The sequence below is a fragment of the Sinocyclocheilus anshuiensis genome, unplaced genomic scaffold (assembly GCF_001515605.1).
Source record: "Sinocyclocheilus anshuiensis isolate Anshui unplaced genomic scaffold, SAMN03320099.WGS_v1.1 scaffold343, whole genome shotgun sequence".
Lineage (NCBI taxonomy): Eukaryota > Metazoa > Chordata > Actinopteri > Cypriniformes > Cyprinidae > Sinocyclocheilus > Sinocyclocheilus anshuiensis.
Window position 1 is genome coordinate 1,076,955 of NW_015549598.1, and position 16,420 is coordinate 1,093,374.

A 16,420-nucleotide genomic window follows, 5' to 3' on the forward strand; every position below is an offset into this window, starting at 1 on the left:
TGTGTGTATATATATATATATATATATATATATAGTTTTTTGTGCATTATATTAGTATCATATACATATTACTGATGATAGATTTATTAAATTATGCATAATTATATTTTATTATATATTTAATGTAATTAATAATATTTTTATTTATATTTTAAAAAATTGATAGCATCGTTTTTATGTGTGATTTTATTTATTTTTATTGTGTTTTTATTGTTTTAAAATGAAGACATTATTTTTTTTTTATTTACAATTTTTTTTTTATATATTATGTTTATATATTTTTGTATAGCAGGATTAAAGAATTATATATGAGCAGTATTACCTATAATGTAATAAAATACAGTATATAAAATTTTTAAAATAAATACATTTTTATCTTGCCATTTTCTAGCATCTCTAAAGATGTTTGGAAATTAAGGTGTTGGATTTTGGGTGTGACGCTCTCAGTTCAGTTGCTAGTCTCCGTCCAAACCTGCATTAGTCAAACTTTTCCATGTGAGCTGTTTCTGTTTCATGAAATCATTTATCAACACAAACCAATTCAAGCCTTTCCTCTAAAACTAGAGTCGGTTTAATTATTAGTTCTGAATGTTTTACAGATTGTGCAGTATTGATCCGATGAACTTGTAATGTAACCCGAAGAAGAAAAAGATCTTCAAAGCACCATTTAGCTCAACTTAAGAACCTTGTTTACCAAAAAATGGTTCTTTGCTTAAGAACCATTCATCTGGTCAGTTTACCTTATGTGATTTAATCCAACTAACTTTCTCTGATGTGTGTGTATGTTTAATTCCGGCCATGTTGTCCATGTGTTTTGTGGTACACCACCAGACAAGCTTTGCTTAAAAGGCTATATGATCCCCGGCACATCCTGAAATTAACAGGCTTACGGGACCATAAATTTCATTTATTTTCCCTGTGACCTGATTTCTTCTAGCGCTTTGAGAAGCTCTCTGTAGCCCTTATAGACAGGATCCTGTGGGAATTACTGCAGTTTAACCATTCTTTTCTTGTTTTCATGCTGAGGAAGCGTTTCTGACATGCTAATTTTGTCACAGTCATTTTGACTTCGTACCATCAATCTAGCTTTGTTCTGACTTTGAGGCATTTATGTCACATGATTAATATTTCCAGCAGGATAAGGCTATATGATCACCGGCACATCCTGAAATTAACAGGCTTACGGGACCATAAATGTCATTTATTTTCCCTGTGACCTGATTTCTTCTAGCGCTTTGAGAGGCTCTCTGTAGCCCTTATAGACAGGATCCTGTGGGAATTACTGCAGTTTAACCATTCTTTTCTTGTTTTCATGCTGAGGAAGCGTTTCTGACATGCTAATTTTGTCACAGTCATTTTGACTTCGTACCATCAATCTAGCTTTGTTCTGACTTTGAGGCATTTATGTCACATGATTAATATTTCCAGCAGGATGTACATCACTGTCAGATTCACCTTGAAATTGACCTTTTATTAGCATGCAGTAAATGTGTGATGCTAAAACACAAGGCATGTGCCTTATTATAAAGGAGCTTTTTTTGACAGAAGCAGGGTGAACTGTACAGCGTTTAGTCTTGACCCCGTTTTAAGGAGCCCGTGGTGGGCTGAGGTTTGACTGGGTCACTGTAATCAGGCAGCAGTTAGGCTTTACTCCAGTGTCATGACTTATGCTCGCTCTTGCTATGTATTTAACCTTCACCTTCTGCTGACGGTTGTTCCTGCACTTTGTAATTTTAGAGAGAAGCTGACGGAAGATGCCAAAGCCGAGACGAGCAAGACGTCAACCGTCCAACCGAAACCAGCAAGCGCTGCTGCGAACGTTGATCCTGACGACCTGTTCGATGATATATGACCTTCTTTAGGACCTAATGAGCACCGTTTGTGATAAGCATGACTTTTGAACTGTTTTTAAACTGTAGCAGTAATAAAATTAGACTTTTTTAAAAGTATTTTATAGTAAATATGAACTGGCTCTATAATAAACAATGAAAGTTTAAAAAAGAACACTACTTTTTAATGAAAAGTGAAGCAAAATTTTGAATTTGTCAATTTTTAACTGTAAGTTGTGAATAAATCTAAAAAATGTGAATAAAGATGTTTTTCTCATTCCCTAAGTAGTGATCTTTCAAAATGGATTTTAAACTCAAACCTACTTTTTTTTTTTTTTTTTACTTTTATCATTTACTTTACTTGATATGGGGAAAAAACAGCCTCAGCTGAGCTTTTGGTTTTTGTTGGTCTCCTAGCAGGAGACCAACAAAATCTGGTTAGTCAAAGTTAGGCTGGCCTGCTGGTTTTAGTGAGTTCTGGGCTTTTTCTAACTGGCCAGACTTAAACCATATAAGACCAGCAAACCAGTCTAAGCTGGGTTTTGAGGTGAATGAACTCCTAGCACGGAAAATACCCTAGCAACTTCATAGCAACGTGCATGCTTAAACTCTTCAGAAGACATTAATGACTGCTTAGCAACACCCTGGTAACCACTGACAATGCCCAGTCATCAAGACAGGTAAGCACCACGCACATTCTTTAGAAAATGAAAAAAAAAAAATGTTATATGTGCACTTTCGATTATCTTATATTATTGAGAAACTACATGGAATGTTTGTACTTGAAGATTAATTTGTCACAGGAATGTTAAAATAAACAAAAAAATACTCAAGTGTGATTAACAAAAACGATGAACATATGTAAATAATATTTCAGTTTTTATTTTTTGATTAAATAAATGCAGCTTTGATGAACATAAAACTTAAAAAAAAAAAATCGTACCGACCTCACGATAGTATAAGGATTTAGCCTTATATCTTGATTTTGATTTGTAACCTCACACACCGTAATGGCTAAATCAAATGAATGGTGCTGGTTATTTCTAGAGGAGGTAACGGTACCGTCTCTCCCCCGTGTGGAAAGCTCCGGCAAACTCTTGTAAATGGAGTTGGGCAGTTCCCATCAGTTCACAAGAGTAATTTGGTCACTTTCACACCCCTTAATAACCCAGTAACTCCATCAGCACCTTCTCTGTCTAATTATCAGTGCGCTGTCAGACCGCGCAGTGAGATATGGATGCGCTTTTACGCACGACTCCGCGTAATAGACAAAGAGCTGCCTGATGGTAAACACTGCGAATGTTTCTGTAAAATGAATGCTGATTTCATTTGCAAAGTTGAATCGAAGACTGTCACTTATTTTAGCATTTACAGGTACGTGCAGTTGGACACTGAACTGGATTTTGCGCGCATATTTTCCACGGTTGTGCGCAACGCATTCATAATAAAGTTAGTAAGCGAAACAACTAATTAACTGGTTTTGAATTACTTATAACCCAACATACTTGTTCAAACTAGTTAGTGATTCAATGTCCAGTTTGCACCAATTCGAAGAGCGCCGAACATCCCTGTTCCTCTTCAGCAGGATAAATCAGATTCATTTTGGGAGGGCACTTTCTGCCCCTCCTCTGCAAACTGACGAAATCATGGGTGGACATGGAATTTGAACTTGCTGCTGGCTCATGTCTCCAGTCTTCTCGTGGGCACCAAGGGAAGAAAGAGCACCTAAGTCTGCTGCTGGGTTTTGGAGCATCAGAAATATTTGCACTTTTTGTGAAGGATTGCATTTCGAGAATCAGGAATAGCCAAGATTGTCTACAGGAAAAGGTAAGTTCTATTCTATTCTATTCAAACAATTATGTCCTAATTGATAAGTGATAAATATTGACTATTATTTCACATTAATCAGCATTAGTCATTTGCTGTGGTTAATATCCATTGCATATGAATTTTACCATGTTCTGCTCAGCATCTTTTGATATTAGAGCAGATTTACTTCAGTGCATCTCTTTTTTTTCATTTGATTGTGTTGTCAGAGCTTGTCTGTCACCCTGAAGCTTTGTTTGCGTTTGGCATCTTCTCAGTGCAGATCCACGTATCATTTTCTCATCATTATCATTGTAATACCAGCTCTGCTTAAATGCTGATAACTGAGAATGTGAGCTTTGGATTAATTTCAGAAAAGATTTTGGATTTCGTTTGGTCTGGTGTGATTGATCTGTCGTCATTAGCGCGCTCTCCAGCTGGACATTTTCACGGCGATGTTAATTGTTGGAAAGCGATGCGTGAAGGTTCTTTATATATCGCTCTCTCTAGTGTTTGATAGCGTGTACTATATAGGGCGTGTGTGACTGTCACCACAGCTGTCACAAAATGATCTTTGTGTTTCCGAGGAATGAGTAAAGTAGTGCTGTCCAGTATATTAAGATGGAACATATACATCCTTTTTAACCTCTAATTATGAATGAAGCTTTCATAAACACGTTCTCTATCCGATGGCAAAGCCATATATTGAAATGATAAAGGGAGACAGGAAAGCAAACAGACAGTGGGTGTCTAAAGACCTAGCTGGACCTGGAACAAAGACATGGATGGACATTAAACACAAGCAGTTTGACTGCCGACCCACGTTTAGGAGTAAACTGTAGCTGCAAATGTAAAACGAACTAAACTCACGACTGAATGACTTTTGCAAAATGAAAAGCTTTTATTTTTTATTTTTTTTTACAGAACTGAGATGTTTTTGGACGTTAAGCACATCCTCTGGTTGGTCTGTGTCTGCAGCGCTGCTGTAACCAAAGATGGTAAGTTTTTGAGTGTTTTAAGGCTTTTTATTCTTCCTCTTTACAATTATAAACTTCTTTTTTTTTTCATTTAGACTGTCCAAACCTTTCAAATTGGCATACGCTAGGGATGCAGTGATGTTAATATCCTGGATGATAAGCCAGTTATCATTTTCATGTAATGGACAATATCAAAAAATGGAAGATATTCAAATTATCGCCGATACTCTTAAGCCGATAATCACTTTTATGTAATGGCCCATAACGAATGGCAAATCAAATTTGATACTATTTTTCATTTTAAATGATACAAGTGATTTTAGGCCACAAGATAATGTATGATATGAAAAATATTAATATCATTTATATTTACATTTATGGATTTAATGCTTTTATCCAAAGTAACGTACAAAAGAGGAACAACCCAATGTCAGAGTCAACAATTTGTCAAAGATTCAACAATTTATTAAATACATAAATATAGTGTTTTGAGTACTTAAATATTCATTAAAAAACTATATTATTTATTCTAATAGTTGTAGATATAATAATATTATGATAAATATTGATAATATATTTATGATAAATATGTAGTCCACAACAATTTTCATTTCGAGGACGATACTACTACTACTACTACTACTATAATTAAATGTGCGCTAATATTAAATATTTTTTGGATTTGTTAAAGCTTAGACTTGTTGGTGTTATTAAAATATGTGTTTTTAAAGATTGACATTGAGTAAGTGCTACATGATGACAAAAGTAAGTGAACTTAAAATCAGGAGAAATTAGGATGTGCAATATTTAAAATCAACTAATACAATGATATATTAAAAAAATCTGTAATATCGGCCAGTAACCGATATGATACCGATATATCTAGCAATCACTGTAAACCAGCTTCCAATTCCTTAGCACTTCCTGTGTGTCGTATGCTAAACGACTACTTCCTTTCTGCTACACTATTTTAGTTTCGCTAATGTCCTATTATAGTTTTTTTTTTATATTTTGAATGATTAGAATATTAAAGTATTAAAATCATTTTAACTTTAGTTAACATTTTAGTCATTTATATATATATATTTCTTTATAGTTTTCATTCGGTTTTAGGGTTAGTTTTAGTTATTTTACTTAAACTTGTTTTATTTAAGCTATTTGCCTTTTTTTATTTTTGTTTAGTTTGTTTTATTTTCTAAGTTTTATATTTCATTTCATTTCAGTTAATGTTTATTTTATTTCAAGTATTTTTTTCAGTGGTTTTAGTTAACGATAATAACCCTGGTCTGCTATAAGTGACTACATAATATGAAACACATAATATGAAACTGTTATGTTTTTTTCATATTTTAGTTAAGCAGTATGGTTAAAATATTATCTTGTCTCAATGGAAGCAGAACATTTGAGTGTTGTTTCAAAGCTTCCAGCCGATGATATGCTGTCTGCTCTTGGGTTCCTCTCTTCCATCTGCTTCTTGTTTGCAGACTCTGCTCGTAGGATGAAGGTGGAGAGGAGTTCTCCGGTGCAAGGCTCGCTGGCGGAGCAGGTGGTCCTGCCCTGCCATTTCTCCATCATCCCACCTCCTACCGGCAGCACCAGCACCTCCACCACTGCAGCTGCGGCCATGGCCTCCAGCACCCACCCGGACCATCTCCGCATCAAGTGGACTAAACTCGTGGGCGATGAGGAAATCGTAGTGATAGTGACCCAGAATGGGTTCCTCAAGATTGGGCCGGAGTTTAAAGGCAGGGTATCAGTTCCCAGCCACCCCGAGGATGAGGGCGACGCGTCTTTGTCCATAGCGAGGCTCAGGGCCAGTGATGCGGGTGTTTACCGCTGCGAGGTCATGCACGGCATTGAAGACACTCAAGAGTCCGTCTCCCTGAACGTCAATGGTCAGTCATTCTCTATGCAAATTATGAAAGCCATACATGTTTCTGGTTGAATTAATTATATGTTCTCTATTGACTTTCCTCCAACTGCCAGTCCATTTTGTTACAGAACGGCCACTTTTCAGGATCTGGGTTTCATCCATAAGTAAAACTGGTTTAAAAAAGGCTATAACGTAGGATATAAAAATAATCAAATTATTTGTTGAATGTATAACTGAGTACAAAAAAACAAATCATAATTAATATAAAATATGACGATATTATTTAAAAAACATTATAATTAATAATTCATTAATATGAAATATAAATTTTAAGATTAGCTAAAGGTTACATTTGTTATTTTATATATTTATATATCATTATATTTTTAGCTTTATAGATGTTATTAAATTATTAGTGTTTTTTTTTTAATAGACAACAAAGGTAATCTAAATGTAGAAATAGGGGAAATTAGCATGACAAAATTCATATTTTAATTATAATATTATAATAAAATATTCATTAATACGTACTAAATATTATAATTAAATATTCACTAATATTAATATTATTTCAGTGCTTTAATGTTAAGTGAGCCCACTTTTTTATGATCCAGTGAAGTTCGGCCCTACATTTGTCTCACGTTTCATCCGGAAATATAATATATAGTTATATTGTCTTTAAATATTAGACAACAAGGGTAATCTAAATTTAAAAATAGAGGTAATGAGCATGCAAAATTAAATATTTTGACTATAATCATATTATAATTAAATATTAATTAAATCTTATTAAATATTGTAATTAAATATTAGTTAATATTATTTTAAGATTTTATCTTTAAGTGAGGCCAATTTTCATGATCCAGTTAAATCCTGGCCTAAATTTTTCCTGCATTTCATCTGGAAATACATCATGGTATGAAGTAAAATTGGTTGCGAAGTAATATACGATATGAAAATATTAATACTATTTATTAAAGTGAAATTGTGATTTTGTAAATATTATAATTAAATATTAATTGATATTAATATTCATTTTGATATATGCTAATTATTAGATTTATCATTTTAGATATATAAAATGATAGTTTTAGATTTATCAGTGTTATTAAATTGTTATTGTTTTTAAAAATTAGACTACAATGGTGATCTAAACTTAAAATAGGGGAAATGAGCATGCAAAATTTATTTAATTATTCTTTACCATAATATATACCATATATATTTGCTCATATATTTGCTCAGAAATATGTCACGTTGCGAAGTAAAATGGTGTTTCTTTAACTTCCTTCAGCAGGATTCCCATTGGCAAAGTTGTTCAGCAATGGCTCTCAGATGTGCTGCACTCTTTTACTCTCGTAAGCATATGTGATGATGTAATTAGTCATCGCTAGCCAAAATGGAACAGCGTTCCTGTCAGGAGACAAGGGGGAAAGATTATTTTGCTTTAGAGTCTGGAAAAATCACTTTCAGAGTCTGGATTTCCCTCGAATCTTGACAAGGCCCTATTGTGTTTCTAAGTAATAGAAAAGAAGGGTGAATGATTTGTTTTAATCAATACAAGAACATTTTCAAACTTTTTTTGGTTCCTTGAATGACTGCATTATGAACGAATGTCTTAAGAAATCGTTCAAGCCAAAAAGGTTCCTAACATTATTCATGCAAGAACTTAACTTGTATTAAACCTGAAACATTTAGAAAAAGTCAAAGAAACTGTGCTAAAAATCTTGTTAGGTGACAAACAACACTGTATTTGTTTACAGCATGATTATGTGCAGTAAAACATGAACACGTCTGGCTCAGATGAGACGGTGGTGTTGGAGTGTTTGTAGGCCCAGAGAGAGCCATGTGCCTTCCTGCCAAATACACTCAATGCCCTCTTTTGGGCCCTGGGCAGCACTGATTGCCACTCAAGGGTAGCACCTACCCAAAAAACACACTGCCATCCCTCTGAGGAAAGAGCATTCAGAACCTGACTCGTCAGCCAGCAGCTCTGCTAATGCACCAAAAAAAGACTAGAAAAGCCCATAAAAGGACAAATAGCAGTCAGACTGCATGGCCTCTTCTGAGCCTTATTAGTAGTGTTTGCTAAAGCAAATATCAGTATTACTATTACTCATGTGCTGAAGTATTAAATTCAACATGTAACTCGGCATGTTTGAGCTATGCAGCTATGAAACTCAACTTATGTTGTTTGTCTAAGTGAAAAACAGTGAACAGATACCTGTGATTTAGGAACCAGAAGTGCTTTTTTTTATTGTTAAATTTATTTCTCATTTTATTTATTTTTTTTACATTTTATTTTTCATTTGCAAACCTTCTTCTAAAAGTTGTATCCATAAATTCATCCACTTTCTAAGTCTAAGTGAAAAAGGGTGAACTAAATAGGAGCTTTTTTTTTATTCTTAATTCTTAATTTATATATATTATTATATATATTATTTTTATTTTTTTCTCCATTATTTAGCTGTTAGACAGTTTGCGCAGTAAAAGCCTCTTGGAAAATGTTATTTTATTTTATTAATTTATTCTATTCTATTCTATTCCTTATCCTTTCTTGGAAAAGTACATCCATAAATTCATTCTCTTTTATTCATACACATGCAGATGGATGTCTTAGGCCATTGCATTATGCATTGTTTTTTTCTTTTTCTTTCTTTCAATCTGCCATAAGCATAGTGTTTTAAAGATGTTTTGTCTAGTTCAAAATAGTTCAAAGTATTTCAAAAATCTATTTTTAAGTGGCTATGTCATGTCAGATAATTGCCTTGAGTAAGTTCAGAGCACCATTTAGGGATACTGTATGGGGAAAATAGTTCAAATAAGTATATAAAGAGTGGAGCGATAAGATCAGTTTTGAATCTTTGGTGCTGTGTAATGCTGTGAGAGCGATTACTATTCAGATCATGTTCAGCATTTGACACAACCGGTATCTAAATAGCTGAACAATACAATGATTCTTCATTTTTGCCAGACAACAGCTTGTTGTTGTGGCTGAAACTTCCAATGTTCAGAACAAACGCCGTCTTCTTTGAATCTAGGGATTCCTCAAAATAGCAGCCCATTTGTTGTTAGATGAAGTCAAATATGCATATCATGACCATACCTGACTGGAAAGAAAATCAAATTGTTGAAAATATAAATTTGGGGTTGGTTGGATTTTTATAATTTTTAATGTTTTTGAAAGAAGTCTCTTATGCTCACCAAGGCTCATTGATTTGATCAAGAATACAGTAAATACAGTAATATTGTGAAATATTGCTACCATTTAAATTAACTGTTTTTAGTTGAATATATTTTAAAATATTCCTGTGATCAAAGCTGAATTTTCAGCATCATTACTCCAGTCTTCAGTGACACGTGATCCTTCAGAAATCATTCTAATATGCTGATTTGCTGCTCATGAAACATTTATTATTATTATCATCAGTGTTAAATGACTTTACTGTCACTTTAGATCAATGTAATAAGTCCTTTATGAGTAAAAGTATTAATTTCTTTCAAAAACGTCAAAAATCTTACTGAATTCAAACTTTTGAATGCTAGTGTAGATGGTGGTCTTGTCAGGTATACAAAAATATATGAGTGTATCACAAAACAAAACCTCAAAATTGCTATATAAGATTTGATCAGATCAGTTAGTTGTTTACCTTTGGGTCATGAGCTTGATTTTTGTTGTCTCACAGGTGTTGTGTTTCATTACCGTGCCAACACCAGTCGCTACACTCTAGATTTCCAGCACGCCAAGCAGGCCTGCACTGATGTGGACGCGACCATCGCCACCGCAGAGCAGCTTCATTCAGCCTACGAGGACGGATTCGACCAGTGCGATGCCGGATGGCTGGCCGACCAAACCGTCAGGTGATTTCTTCAGCTCCAGACTCAAATCTATGAAATCATGCTATCTACATTTGAATATGACTGATATGAGAAGTACATCTGGGGTTGTTCTCCACAGATACCCCATAACAATGCCACGTGAAGGTTGCCATGGCGATATGATAATGAGGCCAGGAGTCAGATCATACGGACTCAGAAATTCCTCTGAAACGTATGATGTGTACTGCTATGCAGGAAAACTACAGGGTACGTTTAGAAATGAGCTACCGAGGGAATGGGTTTCTCTTCACGTGAAACACACGAGAGACTCACGCTGTGTTCACGTTGTGTCAGAATTACTGTAATTATGAGATGACAGTTTGGAAAGTCTGCTCTGAGCTGATTACATCCTCACTCACAAATTACTTGTTACTATGGCAACGTCGAAATTGATTTTTTTATTTTTTCTTCAAAATCCAGTCTTAATAAAAAAAATCTTAATGTCAAATCCATGTTTGGTTTTATTGGTGAGCGATAATTTACTGTATTCTCTTGAAAAAGTCATTTAAAAAAAAAAGAAAAAAAACGAAAACTTATTGGGTGAATCTCACAGAAATGATTATGATATTATAATATAAAATAATTTAAAAAAATTTAAAATATAACAAACATTACTATAATGTAAAAACACTTTTATTGTTTTATTGAAATAATATAATTATTTAATCAGATTTTTCACAATGTAAAATAGTTTGGTAAGACTTCATTTTAAGGTGTCCTTGTTACACGTTACATGTACTTACTATTATAATAACATTTAATTATGCATAATTGCATTCAACTAACCCTAAACCAAATCCTAATCCTAACCATATAGTAAGCAAGCACATGTAGTTAATTAATATTACTCAGTACTTAAGTGTATAATTACACTGTAACAAGGACACCTTAAAATAAAGTGTAACCAATACTTCTTTTTTTAATTACAGTAATGAGAATCTGGAGGGGAAATTTAAATTAAATAGATCCATGTGTGGCTTTATTGGTGATTATAGCAATCTAATTTAATCACATCAGTAATTTACTTCTATATTCTGTTTGCAAAATGTATTGATAAAGCAAATCCTAAAACTTACTGTGTCACCCCAACATATATATATATATATATATATATATATATATATACACACACACACACGCACACACAGAAATAAATTTTATGCACAAATACTTGAATAGTTACCTTTTGAGTAAATGGACTATTTCATTTTTAGTATTTAGTTCACTTTTAGTAGAAGTGCATTGTGGGATTGCCTTATTTGTTAAGAATGTGCAATGCACAAAAGGTGATGTGTTATTGTGTGTGTTTAATCTCAGGCGAGGTGTTTTTCGCTGATGCTGAGATGACTCTAGATGAGGCCAGGGAGGAGTGCGAGAGACGGGATGCAGTTTTAGCGTCTCCAGGTCACCTGCATGCAGCCTGGAGGGCCGGCTTGGACCGCTGTGACTTCGGCTGGCTGTCTGACGGCAGCGCTCGCTACCCCATCTCTGTACCCAGAATGCAGTGCGGCAGAGGACAGCTGGGTGTGAGGACTATGTACCGCTTCCTCAACCAGACTGGATTTCTTTTACCGAGCGAGAAGCTGGGTGCTTTCTGTTTCAAAGGTATGTCTTCATAAAATGCTCATGACAAAAAACTAATCCTTAAAACTTACCGGGTGAATCTCACAGAAACTTCACAATCAAAAGAAGAAATGAAGAAATGATTAATTCACATTGATATCAGAATAATATATAAATATATATCAGCAATATTTATAAAATAAACAAAGTTTTTTATATTTTCATTAATTTTAAAGAAAATTAAGCCTGTTTTTAGGACCATTAGGCAAGAAATATTATCAATACTTTTTTTTAAACAATTTTATTTTTAATAATATCATATATTAATATTATCAAAATTAAAACCCCTTTTTACAAACAACTCATGTTGATCAAAGGCCTAATAAAATTAATAAAACTAACAAAATATATATACGTGTGTGTGCATGTATATATGATAGGTTGTTTGTTTATAAATATAATCATATTTTTATTATAATATAGTATACCTATATATTAATAATATCATAAATTAATAACATAAATTATAGCACATTTCACAAACAATTGATGTTGATCAAAGGGCTTTACACATTAAAAACAAACAAATATCCTTTTATTTTATTTCAGAAATATATACTTAATCTTTTTTCCCCACAAAAAAATGTTTTTAATTTCAGTATGGAGCATTTAGAGGGAAAATGTCACAATTTGAAGAAAAAAAATTACAATCTGGTCCTAAAAATATTACATTTATATTTTTATTAAAATAAAAAAAGAAATAAGTAAATAAATATTATTTTATGGAAGTATCTAATTTCTTTCTATGAATTTTGAGATGAAATATAACACAGACATGTTCTTTGACAGGGTTCGAGAGATTCACGCAACTCTCCGTTAGTGCATGTTTCTCATGATATTGTTTTGCAGATAAGGAGGCGTCTGTTTTGCCGTGATATCATAACAGCTGTGACTCCGAGCGGACCTTTCCTCTCTCTGCTAGCTGGGTGGAAGCAGAATAATTCATTCTCTCCAGGGCGTCCTCAGATTTCATCTGTTAAACCTCTGTCCTACGTCTAGCTCAAATATGTGCCTTAAAATGGCAAACTAACTGACCTGTTTTCAGGTCAATTCCGCTGCCCAGAATGACTACGGCCTTTTAACCCCATAACTGTCCAGCTGGGGGTTGTTTAAACTCTCCGTCTGCACAACCTCAGTCATCACTCGAGAGGAAAAGTGGAAACAGGCCACACAAAAACAGCGCTTAACATGCATTTAATCTGATTTTACATGGGGTATCTCCTTTTCGCCCCCTACCTCCAGGGATTTTGTGGCTTTCCTGTTAGCCGTGGCTTGTTTCATGTAACCGGTCTTGAAGCACTTCTCTTAAATGGGCTTCTACCGCAGAGTACCGCAAAACAAACAAAAGCACTCTGGGTAGGCCAGAAAAGAGCGTGGAGGGCAAGAGTGCCCCACTATAATATATAAACAAGCGCTAGAGGGGGGATGTGGCTTCCTTTTGTGCTGTTTCAAGATCACTGGGGTTTTATAAGGGAAAAAGATGCCTGATGTTTTACATCAGAGGCGCTGCATAGAAAAGAGGACACATCCCTAACGTTTAACAGCTGGCTTTGTATGTCCACACACTGAGAAGCAGTGAGATACCCTTGTCATTAGCAAATGTGGGAGGCTTTTGTCATCATTCAATCATTTAATCACCCTTATGTATTTATCTTCTTACTGTATGTTGTTGAATCCTGATTATGTCATGTTGTCGTAGTATTCAGGCATTTTATATTCTGTTAGCCTGGTCATGATGTATGCAGGCTTACAGAAAGATGAAGATAGATCCACATTTGAAGAGACTGAAGGCAGCAGAAATGGGTGTGGGCCTTTGTCTGCACACAACACTCTGCATAACTTTTGCATTATGCGTCTGAAATGCTGCTGGTGTAAAAACGGGTTCAAAAGAACATAAATTGTCAAATGCGGTAAATGTGGAAAGGACAACAATTGTTGGTTAGTACTGAAAACAAGCATTTTGTTGCATAAGTCAGACCAAATTGTCAGTGAAATGCTTCTAAGAACATGCAATAGATAGAAATCAGTGTAGGTTTTTTTTTCTCAATAGTACATTGTACATTCAACATATTAAACAGACATATACTATAATTTAAAAGTTTGGGGGTCAGTAAGATTTTGTAATGTTTTTGAAAGAGGTCTCTTCTGCTCACCAAGGCTGCATATATTTAATAAATTAAAAAATACAGTTAAAACAGTAATATTGTAAAATATTATTAAAATTTAGAATGACTGTTTTCTATTAAAATATATTTTAAAATATAATTTATTTCTGTAATGACAGGTGAAGTTTCAGCATCATTACTCCAGTCTTCAGTGTCACGTGATCCTTCAGAAATCATTCTAATATGCTAATTTGCTGCTCAAAAAACATTTCTTATTATTATCAATCCTGCTTAATTTTTTGTGGAAACCGTGATACATATTTTTCAGGATTCTGTGAATAGAATGTTCAAAAGAACAGCATTTATTTAAAATAGAAATATCTTGTAACAATAGAAATGTCTTTACTGTCACTTTTAATACATTTTATGCCTCCTTGATGAATAAAAGTATAAATTTATTTAAAAAAATTACTGATCCCAAACTTTTGAACAGCAGTGTATGTCTATCTCTCCCAGCCTCATTTTTATTAGTGAAAAATTTAAAATGGCCTCTAGCCTGGTCTTATAAGGTCACATGCTGCTATCATTAAAGGAAAAGGAGCAACACTACATATTAAGACATCCTGAAATCCATGTATATTTTTTTTAATTCAGCAAAATAGAAGCCTTTTCACTTGTACTTTCAGACTTTTGGACCCCCTCTCTATTCCCCTGCATGCAGCCAGATGGGCAACTGCCATACATGTCATCATGAATGGTTTTTTACCGTGGTGTTGAAACCTCTTGCTAAGCATGAAACTTTTTTTTACCGTCTGAGTCAAACCTTTGGAAGCTTGCCAACACGTCATAAGCACAGCAGCTATATGTGTATGAACAGACAGAGTGAACATTATAGTGTCGTTAACTTGGCCATTTCGAGTTTTTATATAGGTCAGTGAAAGTGTGTCAGAGTTAGCATGCATGTAGACAGCAGTGTTAGGGTTTGATTTATCGATTGTGAGAATGAGATGACGTTGGCGCTTACATTATGAAACATTCCAAGTGCACTTATTCAGGACTATTTACCTACCGGTCGGAGTCAAAATACGTGGTTAGGCAAAATTCAACCTCTCCCAGCCTCATTTTTATTAGTGAAAAATTTAAAATGGCATCTAGCCTGGTCTTATAAGGTCACATGCTATCATTAAAGGAAAAGGAGCAACACTACATATTAAGACATCCTGAAATCCATGTATATTTTTTTTAATTCAGCAAAATAGAAGCCTTTTCACTTGTACTTTCAGACTTTTGGACCCCCTCTCTATTCCCCTGCATGCAGCCAGATGGGCAACTGCCATACATGTCATCATGAATGGTTTTTTACCGTGGTGTTGAAACCTCTTGCTAAGCATGAAACTTTTTTTTACCGTCTGAGTCAAACCTTTGGAAGCTTGCCAACACGTCATAAGCACAGCAGCTATATGTGTATGAACAGACAGAGTGAACATTATAGTGTCGTTAACTTGGCCATTTCGAGTTTTTATATAGGTCAGTGAAAGTGTGTCAGAGTTAGCATGCATGTAGACAGCAGTGTTAGGGTTTGATTTATCGATTGTGAGAATGAGATGACGTTGGCGCTTACATTATGAAACATTCCAAGTGCACTTATTCAGGACTATTTACCTACCGGTCGGAGTCAAAATACGTGGTTAGGCAAAATGCAACCTAGCCAAAAATGTTCTGGAAAGGAAGCTAAAGTTTCAAAATAAATATAAACTGTCAAGTCCTACCCGGTCATAGTGCATCATTTTCCCAAAATAACTCTTTACCAGCCAAAAAATTCCTCAATACTTAGACAATTCTGCTGTTATTGGCATTTTGTAGAAATATCTTGACTTTGCTGCCAGGAATTGCATTTATTGCACTTACTTGGTCAATATTGATAGACTGAGGGCTGTGTCTTATTTGGGATAAAACTGCAAAAGTATTCTACAGTGCTCACCTGAATATCACCTAATAAAGGTGTCATAGTTTCATCTGTCACTATTTTATGTATGGAGACATATATACTGTTTATAGGTTGACAATGTGGCACTTTTGACATTTCTCTTTTTGTTTGGGCAGTCTGATTTGTCAGCTGTTGTCAGTAAATTGTATGAATACAGTAGGGTGACCATACGTGCCATTTTCCCAGGACACGTCCTGGGAAAATGGCACGTATGGTCACCCTACTGTATTCATACAATTTACTGACAACAGCTGACAAATCAGACTGCCCAAACAAAAAGAGAAATGTCAAAAGTGCCACATTGTCAACCTATAAACAGTATATATGTCTCCATACATACT

General features: G+C 34.4%; 2 protein-coding genes across 2 annotated transcripts in view; both read left to right on the forward strand.

The window, feature by feature from the left end:
• LOC107658614 (DNA repair protein XRCC4-like) overlaps positions 1-2,106 on the forward strand; it is a 32,875-nt gene extending 30,769 nt beyond the window's left edge. Inside the window, exon 8 of the mRNA XM_016447229.1 lies at positions 1,738-2,106. Coding sequence (XP_016302715.1) covers positions 1,738-1,852 — 115 coding nt within the window. The 3' untranslated portion in view covers positions 1,853-2,106. The remainder of the gene's footprint in view (positions 1-1,737) is intronic.
• A 1,427-nt stretch (positions 2,107-3,533) lies between these two features.
• LOC107658616 (versican core protein-like) overlaps positions 3,534-16,420 on the forward strand; it is a 22,756-nt gene continuing 9,869 nt past the window's right edge. Inside the window, exons 1-6 of the mRNA XM_016447231.1 lie at positions 3,534-3,656; positions 4,560-4,633; positions 6,097-6,507; positions 10,172-10,346; positions 10,444-10,571; positions 11,682-11,969. Coding sequence (XP_016302717.1) covers positions 4,567-4,633; positions 6,097-6,507; positions 10,172-10,346; positions 10,444-10,571; positions 11,682-11,969 — 1,069 coding nt within the window. The 5' untranslated portion in view covers positions 3,534-3,656; positions 4,560-4,566. The remainder of the gene's footprint in view (positions 3,657-4,559; positions 4,634-6,096; positions 6,508-10,171; positions 10,347-10,443; positions 10,572-11,681; positions 11,970-16,420) is intronic.